Raw genomic sequence first — 12,323 nt, 5'->3', positions numbered from 1 at the left:
CAAGCAAGATATCAGGCACAAGGCACACGTAAGCACGAGGTCAACTAACTCAGCCGAGGGCAGGAGTATAACTGACACCGGACCTAGGTCAAGTGGGCATTAAATAGCCGCCCTCTGCGAGAGAGAGGCAGAAACAATTAACCCCTGTCTGACCAGGACGGGCCAAAGACAAAGCCCATCCTGGATCATGACATGTGGATTGTAGAGTCCGTCTCATGCTACCATGAGTGTGAAAGCACAACCAACATTCAAAAGTGACCAAAGCATCAGCCAGAAAGCATTGGTACTGAGATGTGGTCTGTGGTCCCCACCTACAGAACCATTCCTTTATTGAGGGTGTCTTGATAATTGTCAGTAATTTCCATCTGTTGTCTATTCCATTTGCACAACAGCATGTGAAATTGATTGTCAATCAGTGTTGCTTCCTAAGTGGAAAGTTTGATTTCACAGAAGTTTGATTTAGTTGGAATATATTCTGTTGTTTAAGTGGTTTAAGTGTTCCCTTTTGATGGTCCAACCAAACGCAAACCGGATGGAATAGCATGCCGCTGCAAGATGCAGTAGTAGCTATGCTAGTTCAGTATGCCTTCAATTTTGAATAAATCCCCAACAGTGTCACCAGTCAAGCACCCACATACCATCACACCTCCTCCTCCATGCTTCACGGTGGGAACCAGGCATGTAGAGTCCATCCGTTCACCTTTTCTGCGTCGCACAAAGACACGGTGGTTGGAACCAAAGATCTCAAATTTGGACTCATCAGACCAAAGCACAGATTTCCACTGGTCTAGTGTCCATTCCTTGTGTTCTTTAGCCCAAACAAATCTCTTCTGCTTGTTGCCTGTCCTTAGCAGTGGTTTCCTAGCAGCTATTTTACCATGAAGGCCTGCTGCACAAAGTCTCCTCTTAACAGTTGTTGTAGAGATGTGCTGCTAGAACTCTGTGTGGCATTGACCTGGTCTCTAATCTGAGCAGCTGTTAACCTACGATTTCTGAGGCTGGTGACTCGGATGAACTTATCCTCCGCAGCAGAGGTGACTCTTGGTCTTCCTTTCCTGGGGCGGTCCTCATGTGAGCCAGGTTCTTTGTAGCGCTTGATGGTTTTTACCACTGCACTTGAGGACACTTTCAAAGTTTTCCCAATTTTTCGGACTGACTGACCTTCATTTCTTAAAGTAATGATGGCCACTCATTTTTCTTTACTTGGCTGCTTTTTTCTTGCCATAATACAAATTCTAACAGTCTATTCAGTATGACTATTATTTATTATTATTATTTATTTATATAGCGCCATTAATTCCATGGTGCTGTACATGAGAAGGGTTGTTACACACAAAGTTGTAGATATCGTTAACAGTAAACAAAATTTACAATGACAGACTGGTACAGAGGGGAGGGAGTACCCTGTCCTTGCGGACTTACATTCTATCAGCTGTGTATCCACCAGACTTCTGCACAACACACCTGATGGTCCCAACCCCATTTATAAAGCAAGAAATCCCGCTTATTAAACCTGACAGGGCACACCTGTGAAGTGAAAACCATTTCCGGTGACTACCTCTTGAAGCTCATCAAGAGAATGCCAAGAGTGTGCAAAGCAGAAATCAAAGCAAAAGATGGCTACTTTTTAGACCCTAGAATACAAGACATATTTTCAGTTGTTTCACACTTTTTTGTTAATTATATAATTCCACGTGTTAATTCATAGTTTTGATGCCTTCAGAGTGAATCTACAATTTTCATAGTCATGAAAATAAAGAAAACTCTTTGAATGAGAAGGTGTGTCCAAACTTTTGGTCTGTACTGTATATCATGCTTGCGACCACAAGACCACCTGTTCCCGTGCCGGCACCAGAGAATCCTCAGAGCGCACAGTGTGCACAATGTGAGGATTCACACATAGTGACTGTAGACATGTAGCTTAAAGGAATCCTGTCACCTGTTTTGGCCAGTATAACATGCGGCCACCGCCTTTCAGGGCTTATCTACAGCATTCTATAACGCTGTAGATAAGCCCCCGATACGACCTGGAAGATAAAGTAAATAAGTTTTATTATACTCACCCGGGGGGTGGTCCTATGCGGTTGAGTCCAATGGGTGTCGCAGGTCCGGGTCCGACGTCACCCATCTTCATGCAATGTCATCCTCCTGCTTGCTTCGTGTCGCGCTCCTGCGCAGGTGTACTGATTTGCCCTGTTGAGGGCAGAGCAGATTCCTGCAGTGCACAGGCGCTGGGCCACTCTGACCTTTCCCGCTGCCTGCGCACTGCAGTACTTTGCTCTACCCTCAACAGGGCAGAAAAGTACACCTGCGCCAGAAAGAGATGAGGAAGCAAGTAGGAGGACGGCATCACAAGAAGATGGGAGGCGCTGGACCTGGACCTGCGACACCCATCGGACCGAACCCCGGGTGAGTATAATAAAACTTATTTTTCTTATCTTGCATGTTGGAGGGGGGCTTACTTACAGCATTATAGAATGCTGTAGATAAGCCCTGAAAGGCGGTGGCCGCATCTTATAGCGGCCCAAACTGCTGAAAGGTTCCCTTTAAAATCCGACAACCCCTTTAAGGATGGGCCGCTACTCATGGGCTTGCCTCCCAGGCTAAAATTTTCCAGCCAGCCCCTGCCGGGGCCCGTAACATTTATAAGATTATCTCAGCACAGGGACATTTTTTAAGCACATCCCATTGTGGAACTTATTAGTATTATTATAAAAAGATCTATTGATTAAAATGTTGATTAATATCAACTTTGTTCATAGGAAACCCGTTTAATTTTGGAAATAATCCTTTGGACCTTATGCATTGCGTTCTGTACAACACCTGAGCTGTGCAAGTCAATAATACACTACCAGTTAAAGTCTATGGGGCCCTCCAGAATTTCTGAAGGCCTCCTATTTTTTTTTTTATTTTTTTTTTTAGTTTTTGAACAGAAAAACTGTGACATGCTTTTACTAGATTCCATAAACAATACTTTTAATGTAAGCACTATAATACACACATATCAAATGTCTACAGCTTCCAGGTTCAAAACTACAGTTATTCCATGTACAGGCTCCATGCACAGGGGTCCAGAGCATGAGGCTTTTCACAAGATAGTCAATGCCGACGTTAGCAAGACAGAAGCATTGGACCTTCTCAGTGATGGCTGGGTTCATTCAAAACATTAAAATCTAAACGTGCAGATATGCTTCTGTTGTTTTGTACTCACTTTGTAATTCCTGTACTGATAGTTTTCAGGCTCTGGTCGGTAAGTCAAAGATGGATCCTAGATAGAAAATATTTTCTTGCATTATGTTGTGCACAAAATTATGCCAAAACGTATGTACAAATATCAGCCTATTATTAAATGGTTGGCTTTATGAACCTGTAATATGAAATGTAGCCTAAGGCTGTGTTCACATTTGCGTTGGACACTCAGTCAGATTTATCAGAATGACACAGTGGTATTTTCTCCACCACTAGAGTCTTTTTTTCCTATGAAAGGTGTTATAATCGGATGTGGTAGATATTGTTATGACATCCCAGTGAAAAAAGTTGTCTGCTGTGCAAATATAATACTCTTTAGAGATTAGACTTAGTGATTATTTTCTTCTACTCCTCACTATCTGAAATATCTTTAAATTCTATAAGAATATCATCACGATACAGAAAAAAAAAGCTAATGGGCATTAATTACATAACAAAGAATGTGTATAGGTTTATGACATAAGTCTACAGTATGTTATGTATTTGACTAAATATAATATTAATATTGGCACTGCAATTGAGGCTTGTGACGACTTGTAATACCAGCTTCACCCACATACAGTATAACTATAGCTTATAACCCCTTGGCAAATTCCTGCAATATAGAGTGGACTCAGTAGTAGATCTGACGGCACACACTGCGAAATCCAAATGTTTAGCACAAACCTCATCTGAATGTAGTTGCTGTGATTTCAGGAGTTCATGGGGTCACACTGCGTTAATGCAGTCCGTTTAACGGATTGCGTTACACCGCGGGATAACGGGATGTAAGCAATCCGTTAACGCTGCCATTGACTCCCATTAGGAGCGCATCGCTAGCACATGCCATATATAGGAATGCGCTAGCGAGGTGCCGTCATTCTGTGACAGATCCTCGAACACGGGCTGCAGCGTCCGGGGGTCCGTCACTGCTAGCGCAGATGAAGCATCTGTGCTAGCGGGCTCACATAACGCGATTGCGTTATGTGAGTAGCGTTAATCCAGTCCGTCAACGCTATGCATTGAACGGACTGCATTAACGCTATGTGAACCTAGCCTTACTCATTGTTTACTTTCACATGTCTGATTTTTGGATATGTTGTCCTGAAAAAAAGGCACAAATTTGTATGACCCATCCATGCATGTTCGTTCACTTCAAATGGAACCTGTCACCTGATTCCTTCTGCCCAAACTATGGGCAGTATAAATCAGATACTGGTGAAACAATTGCAGGTATATGATCTCTGAAATGCTCCATAGAGAAAATACAGTGGGTACGGAAAGTATTCAGACCCCTTTGCATTTTTCACTCTTTGTTTCATCTATTCCACACCAGGATGTGTTGAGCAGCTGTTGTTAATTTATAATAAACAGTTCCCACAATCCCTCTCTCTTGTCCCTGTATTGGGGCCTATAAGTTTAGAAATTCTAAAGGGTACACGCATGTGTGGGGTCGCACACATTCAGCAAAGCATCGCATTAGCTAAGCATCAAGCAAAAGCAGTTATTCCATGACAGTTAGTCAAGGCAGGAGTCAGATAAATCACACTTTGTACTCACCTTTATCCATGTGCTTTATTTCTTTCCTCCTGTGTTCCCTTGCCATCCACATTCACCGCCCCATCCCCCCTCCATCATGACTCATACACATCAGCCCCTCTATACTTTCCTCTCCCATGTACAGCTCCCATGCACTCCTCACCTTCCTGAAAAACCTCAGCCCATCATGCCCATACACATCGCAGACAAAAACTTCTTACAATTCCAATAACTACTTACTCTTTATCTTCCCACTCCTACTGATTTCGGGGGACATCTCCCCCAACCCTGGTCCACCATCACCCAACCTCAACCCCTACCCTACCTCATATCAAAACCATATTACTCTTATTAATATTACTTGAACTCCCTCATCGCCCTCTTTCAATTGTGCCCTCTGGAATCCACTGTCTGTATGTAACAAGCTTCCTTTCCTGCACAATTATTTTCTGAACAACTCTCTGAATCTGTTGGCCCTCACTGAAACCTGGATCCAGGATGCTGATACTGTCTCTCCTGCTGCAATTTCCCATGGTGGTTTAAAATTCTCCCATTCCCCGAGACCCACCAACAGACTTGGTGGTGGAGTCTGCATACTCCTGTCCCCACAATGCATTTTCCAGGTCATCCCCCCAGTTCCATCAGTCTCATTTCCTTTCTTTTGAGGTCCACACCATCAGGCTCTTCCGTCCCCTCTCCCTCAGAGTGGCGGTCATATATACCCGCCCCCAGGCTCACCCACCCACTTCTTTGACTACTTCTCAGCCTGGCTACCGCACTTCATGTCCTCAGAACTCCCAACCCTTATCCTGGGAGACTTCAACATCCCCATTAACAGCCCCACTTCCACATCTGCATCCCAGCTTCTATTACTAACCAGTTCTCTCGGCCTCTCACTGCTCTCAACCTCTGAGACACGCAAAGACGATAACACCCTTGACCTGGTTTTTGTCCGGCTCTGTTCAATCTCCTACCTAAATAACTCACAGCTTTCCCCTCTGAACACAACATTCTCTCCTTTATGCTCACAAATCCTTGCTCACCCCAGCATACTCCTACCTACTACATATTCAGAAATCTACAAGCCATTAACCCTCATACACTTTCAGACTCTCTACACTCATCACTGTCCCCAATCTCCTGTTTTTATCCCCTGATCTGGCTGTACATCACTACAATGACACTCTCAAAAGCAGCACTGACCAAGTAGCATCCCTCAGCCTCAGAACCTCCAAACACAGAGAAAAACAACCCTGGCTCACATCACAAACTCGACTTCCCCAGCGATGCTCTAGAAATACTGAACGCTTATGGAGGAAAACCCGCACATCAGAAGACTTCATCCACTTCAAATTTATGTTAAGAACCTATAACTCTGCTCTTCACCTCGCCAAACAGACCTACTTCACCACCCTGATCTCCTCACTATCCAACAACCCCAAGAAACTTTTTGACACCTTTCACTCCCTCCTCAGGCCAAAAGCACAAACCCCTATCACAGACATTTGTGCTGATGACCTGACCTCAAACTTTACAGAGAAAATAGATAACATCCATCAGTAAATCTGCTCCCAACCACTAAGTGCTGTGACTCCCATCCCTCCCTGCATTTCCCCTAGCTCATTCTCCACATTTGATCCCATCACAGAAGAAGATGTCTCCAGGATCCTCTCTTCTTCTCATCCAACTACATGCACTACTGACCCCATTCCCTCACATCTCCTCCAGTCTCTCTCTCCAGTGGTCACAACTCACCTAACTACAATCTTTAATCTCTCCCTCTTCTCGGGCATTTTCCCATCCTCCTTCAAACACTCTATCATTACTCCATTATTAAAGAAACCCGTTCTCGACTCATCCTACACAAACAACTACAGACCAGTCTCCAATCTCCCCTTCATCTCTAAACTCTTGGAGCGCCTAGTCTACTCCTGCCTTACCCATTACCTCTCCACGCACTCCCTACTAGACCCTTCACAGTCCGGCTTCCGCCCCTACATTCGACTGAAACTGCACTCATCAAAGTTACCAATGACCTTCTGACAACAAAATGTAACGGTGAACACTCTCTTCTCATTCTTCTCGACCTTTCTGCAGCTTTCAACACTGTTGATCACGTCTCCTACTCTCTAGGCTCCAATCACTAGGCATTAAGGACACTGCACTCTCCTGGTTCTCTTCCTATCTTTCTGATCGCTCCATCAGTGTTTTGTTCGCTGACTCCACTTCATCTCCTCTTCCTCTCGCTGTCGGGGTACCTCAGGGCTCAGTCCTTGGCCCCCTTCTCTTCTCTCTCTACATGGCCCCAATTAGACATACCATCAGCAGATTTTGCTTTCAGTACCATCTTTATGCTTATGACACACAACAATACACGTCATCTCCTGACCTTAACCCCGCTGTACTACAGAACTCCAGTGATGGTCTGTCCGCAGTCTCCAACATCATGTTCGCCCTCTATCTGAAACTCAACCTCTCAAAACTGAACTTCTTCTGCTCCCGCCGTCTACTAAACTCCCTAAATCTGACATTTCCCTCTCTGTGGGTGGCACCATAATAACACCCCGGCTGCTGTCTGGGTATTATGTTTGACACCAATCTCTCCTTCACATCCCATATACAATCTCTTGCCCGCTCTTGCCACTTACACCTAAAGAACATCTCTAGAATCCACCCTTTTCTCACCACTAACCATGGAAACAACAAAAACCCTCACTGTCACCGTGATCCACTCCCGCCTGGACTACTGCAACGCTCTATTAATTGGCCCTCCCTGTTACTTGACTTTCCCCTCTCCATTCCAAACTTAATGCAGCAGCCAGGGTCATCTATATGACTAACCGGTACTCGACTGCATCCGCTCTTCGCCAATCATTACATTGGTTGCCCATTCATTATAGGATCCAATTTAAAGTAGTTATTCTCACCCACAAAGCTCTCCACAGTGCGGCACCCCCTGTCAAAATCTGCAACCTGGTTTTCGTTAAATCATCATGAATTTCGGTTTCCTCAGCACTTCATGCTTTGGGGCGGCGCATGCCCAGAAAGAGATCTTGGCTCATCATTGAGCCTAGATCTCATTCTGCACAGGCACTACCTCCTGGTGCCATTTTTCTGAAGACCGCAGGAGGTCGATTTGCACATGTGCCAGCGCCATTTTCATTAAGACCACCATGAGCTGAATCTGCAAGAGCAACACCCACAGCTAGGACGACACCAGCCCAAATTTTAAATAACTAAGATGATGAACGCATCAGAGGCAACGGAAACGGCCCTGACTGAGCCCTCTAAGCCAAAGACCTTGCTCACATTCCCAGCCACAAGTCTCGCCCCAAAGCACTGAGGAAACCGAAGTTTGTCATGATGATTTAATGAGAACCAGGCTGCAGAATTTTACATTAAAGTTATGTATTAAATCAGTGTGACAGCGCCATTTTGCCCATACCTTTAGTTTAAAATGGATGATCCTACTGACAGGTTCTCCCTAAGTTGTTGGATTTAGGGAATTCCCTTCAATCATCAGGGTGCCATTCATAGAATTTGGGGTCTTGCTGAATGCATCCATATTTGTGATCGAATTACCTGAATTATCAGTAATTTTAGAATAGACTATAATACTGCAGTATCACAGTGTATTGTAGAACATTAAGTGATCACAGGTTCAAGTTCCCTAGAGAGACTGATTAAAAAAAAGTAAAAAAAAAAAGTAAAAAAAGCAGTTCAAAATATTTTATAAAAGTTAAAATAACCCATTTTTTCAGAAAAATGAACACATTTGGCATTATTTTGTCCATATGTTTGAAATAAGAAATTATAATATTTATCGCGTAATCTGAACACTAAAAAGAAAAAATGTAAATATATTTACAGATTAGGTGTTGCTGTGTTCATAACTGTTTGACTTTGTAAGATAATATAATAGATATCCCTCAAGATGAACACTAAAAAGGAAAACAAATCTAAATTACATATCAAAAAGTCGTATGTACCCCAAAATGACTCAATTAAAAACTATAGCTTGTCATGTAAAAAAACAAGTCTTCATACAAAGCTATCGACCAAAAAAAGTTATGTTTCTCTAGAATATTAGATCTGAAAAAAAAAAAAGGTTTTAGACTGAACAGTCAAGAAGGCAGTCCTAATCAGTGACTGACAGCTATATGCTCCCTTACAGTATATAGAGGTAGCTGTAAGTCCCTGATAAGGACCACCTCTTGGCTGATAAGCTCAAAATATGCAGGCATTTTAATGAAAAAAAAATACAAATTATACTGAATAATTTCAAATGAAACTTCATACTAATCTGTTCAGCTTCTCCTGCTCTATAACACGCTTGTCATAGATGGCACAGCATTTCAAAACTGACAGGTTCTCATTAATTCATTTTACAATATCACAAGTATGTGGAGTAACTGTGAATTTAGTTCCAATAATCATAGCAGTAACATATTCCAAGGAACTTTTACCCAGAATAAATTCACGTATACATGGTAGGCTACGTTCACATCATGGTTTTTCGATTGTGTTGTTCTGCCTTGTCGTTGGTGTCCAACAATTAAATTGTTTACAGTGTGTAACCAGACAACTTGACCACTCTGTAAAACTCGTGCAAGATGTGCCATTAAAGGGAACCTGTCAGCAGTTTTGGCCGATATAAGATACGGCCATCGCCTTTCAGGGCTTATCTACAGCATTCTATAATGCTGTATATAAGTCCCCGATCCTACCTGAAAGATAAGAAAAATAAGTTTTATTATACTCACCCGGAGATCGGTCCGGTGCGGTCCGGTCCGATGGGTGTCGCAGGTCCGGGTCCGGTGCCTCCCATCTTCTTGCGATGCCGCCCTCCTGCTTGCTCCATCGCTCCCCGACATCGCTCTCTTGCGCAGGCGTACTTATCTGCCCTGTTGAGGGCAGAGCAAAGTACTTCAGTGCACAGGCGCCGGGAAAGGTCAGAGAGGCCCAGCGCGTGTGCACTGCAGTACTTTACTTTGCCCTCAACAGGGCAGATAAGTACGCTTGCGCAGGAGCGCGATGCTGAGGAGCGATGAAGCAAGAAGAAGGGCGGCATCCCTAGAAGATGGGAGGCGCAGGACTTGGACCTGCGACACCCATCGGACCGGACCGCTCCGGACCGCACCCCCGGTGAGTATAATAAAACGTATTTTTCTGATCTTGCAGGTCGGATCGGGGGCTTATCTACAGCATTATAGAATGCTGTAGATAAGCCCTGAAAGTCAGTGGCTGTATCTTATATCGGCCAAAACTGTTGACAAGTTCGCTTTAATGAGGAAAGACTGCCATCTGCTGACAGCCAAAATCAAGTAGAACCAAAATGTGCTGGAAGATTTGCAGAGGGAGGAACTTTGTGTGCTGGACCAGATCAGGTGACTCTCTGTAAGAACTGCCCTCTATATAAAAGCCCAGCCTGCCAAACCACAGGTGGATTTGGTGCCAGGAAAGAGAGCGGGGCAGACGTGCTCCAGAGACTGCACTAAGACCAACGTGACAGGCCTCAGCAGGGAGTGTGTGATACCTGGGTGTCAGCCACCACCTTGCAAGGTCCAGATCCCCCCGGATTATCTCCCCGAGTGTGGGTTACGCTGGTCAGAGCCGTAATCTGCACCCTGCGCTGGCCAAGCCTCCAAGGTCGGACTACGCCTGTCAAGAATTGAGGCCTGGTCCTCTTTGCCCTGAACCTGAGAGAGTTTCATCAACGGTCAAGTGAAGAAGACTCGTGCGGCGACTGCGTCGGATGAGGCATGCCTGCGAACGAGGGGGGACACTGCAATTGAGCAGGGCCGTCACTTCTAGCTATAATCTATGGTACCAAGGTCGGCTGGGACAAGGATTACAGGTTGGGAGGTGGCCAGTTGGTGCGTGAGAGGCTCAACGGGCTTTAAAAGACTATGTCAAGAAGAGAATTGCGGCCTAGCGGGAAAACCCGGTGGACCCCCTCTAGAGCCAGAGCTTCAAATGAGAACTCATGTGGTGTTTCCCAAGACTGGGCACACCACTAACGTTAAGTATTGAGAGACATTCTAGCTTGTCCATAACCTGTTATAATTCTTTTTTTAATTGCATATTTACTAACCCTAATTGTTTAGAAGTTATCGTTGTATAATAATACCAATATATCAACCCCTGGCTGTTTCCACCTCGTGATCTCTGTACATTGCACCCATGCACCTGCATTACAAATGCATACATTCTGGACACCATCAGCACACAACGGACCCCTTTTATTACAATAGGGTCTGTTGGATTTCTGTCATGGTGCCTTAAGTTTCACCAGATAAAGTGCAGCCTTCAATACAGGTGCCAGCTGACCATTAAAAGGAACTGCATAACAAACCGATTTATGTGACTTTTTTAATATGTGTTTTGGGCAAGGAGCCCTGGAGAGAATGCACAGACTTCATGTAGAACATCTGACCACAGTGCTGAAAACTCAGGATTCCTACCACCAAAAGAGAGTAAGAACTGCAAAAGATAAAAGCTTCAATAAACTCCAACAAGAATATGGGCTTCTAAATGCTTCCTTCTTTCAATAGCTACAATTGAGACACGCGTTTAGTGTTACTGCACCCGAAATTCAAAAAAGCTACGCACTTGAGTCATTAGCATCGGCAAAGTATACAACTGGTCTAATCTCTAGAATATATCAGCAGATGCTGCAGTCTTGTACTGATGGCCATACTCAGAGAGCAAGGTTAAAATGGGAATCAGATGTGGGACAGATCACAGTAGAACAATGGAAAGAGGTATTGGAGCAGGTTAGTAGACTGTGCCCGTGTGAGCCTCGGAAACTAACGCAGATATATCTCATACAAAGGGTGTATAGAACACCAAGCTTCCTTTTAAAGATAGGGGTCCGCTCAGATGCAGACTGTCCTAGATGTGGTGCAGAGGATGCGCATTTAATGCACATGTTCTGGGAATACAGTAAACTGGGCTCATATTGGAAAAGAACGTTAGCTCTAATACAAAGGGTGTTTGGAGTGCAACTTCAGGCAGACCCAAAGGAGTGTGTGCTGGGATATCAGGGAGAGTCAACGGACTTTGAATCTCCACTGGCAATTGACTATTTTTATACAAGCATTATTAAATCTATTGTACAGTGTTCATTTTTAGCCTTACTCACCAGCTGTAATACCCTCATTCTTTGGGTTACCAGTAAGGGGAATGAAGCCCAGGAGAAGACCCGTGTGCAGAGAGAAAGAACATGAGAGAATTCCCCTAATTTATTTATATGATTATGTAAGAGTGACAAACACCAAGCAATAAGTGACCCTTTAACTAGAGAGAAGGGCAGAGGAAAGGGTGTTTCTGCTGAGTCTTCCAGGTTGGCCTGGATCACTGATTTTTAGTATAACTCTTTCAGGTCATTATGAGTGAACCAATATTAAGAGTGATCATTTTATAGCATTTCCTGAAAAATCATTGGAAACTGCAATTTATTTTACATTTTCCCACCAAATAATTCTGAATCCTCTATATCACCTTTTCCAATCTAGCTGATTCTTTTATTCCCAGTGGTTTTTCCATATCTACCT

General features: G+C 44.0%; 1 protein-coding gene across 2 annotated transcripts in view; it reads right to left on the bottom strand.

Moving 5' to 3' along the window:
• Positions 1–11,998, bottom strand: part of MIOX (myo-inositol oxygenase) — a 97,056-nt gene extending 85,058 nt beyond the window's left edge. The window contains exons 1-2 of one of the 2 annotated variants that reach the window (XM_073579280.1): positions 11,912–11,998; positions 3,212–3,268 (exon numbers count right to left, since the gene is read on the bottom strand). In XM_073579280.1, coding sequence (XP_073435381.1) covers positions 3,212–3,268; positions 11,912–11,929 — 75 coding nt within the window. In that variant the 5' untranslated portion in view covers positions 11,930–11,998. The remainder of the gene's footprint in view (positions 1–3,211; positions 3,269–11,911) is intronic. The other variant, XM_073579282.1, reaches the window with a different exon arrangement.
• Between the last annotated feature and the right edge of the window lie 325 nt (positions 11,999–12,323).

This window comes from Dendrobates tinctorius, unplaced genomic scaffold (genome assembly GCF_039654945.1).
Source record: "Dendrobates tinctorius isolate UK_male_01 unplaced genomic scaffold, ASM3965494v1 ptg000062l, whole genome shotgun sequence".
Taxonomy (NCBI): domain Eukaryota; kingdom Metazoa; phylum Chordata; class Amphibia; order Anura; family Dendrobatidae; genus Dendrobates; species Dendrobates tinctorius.
This window is presented reverse-complemented; position numbering and strand designations above follow the sequence as displayed.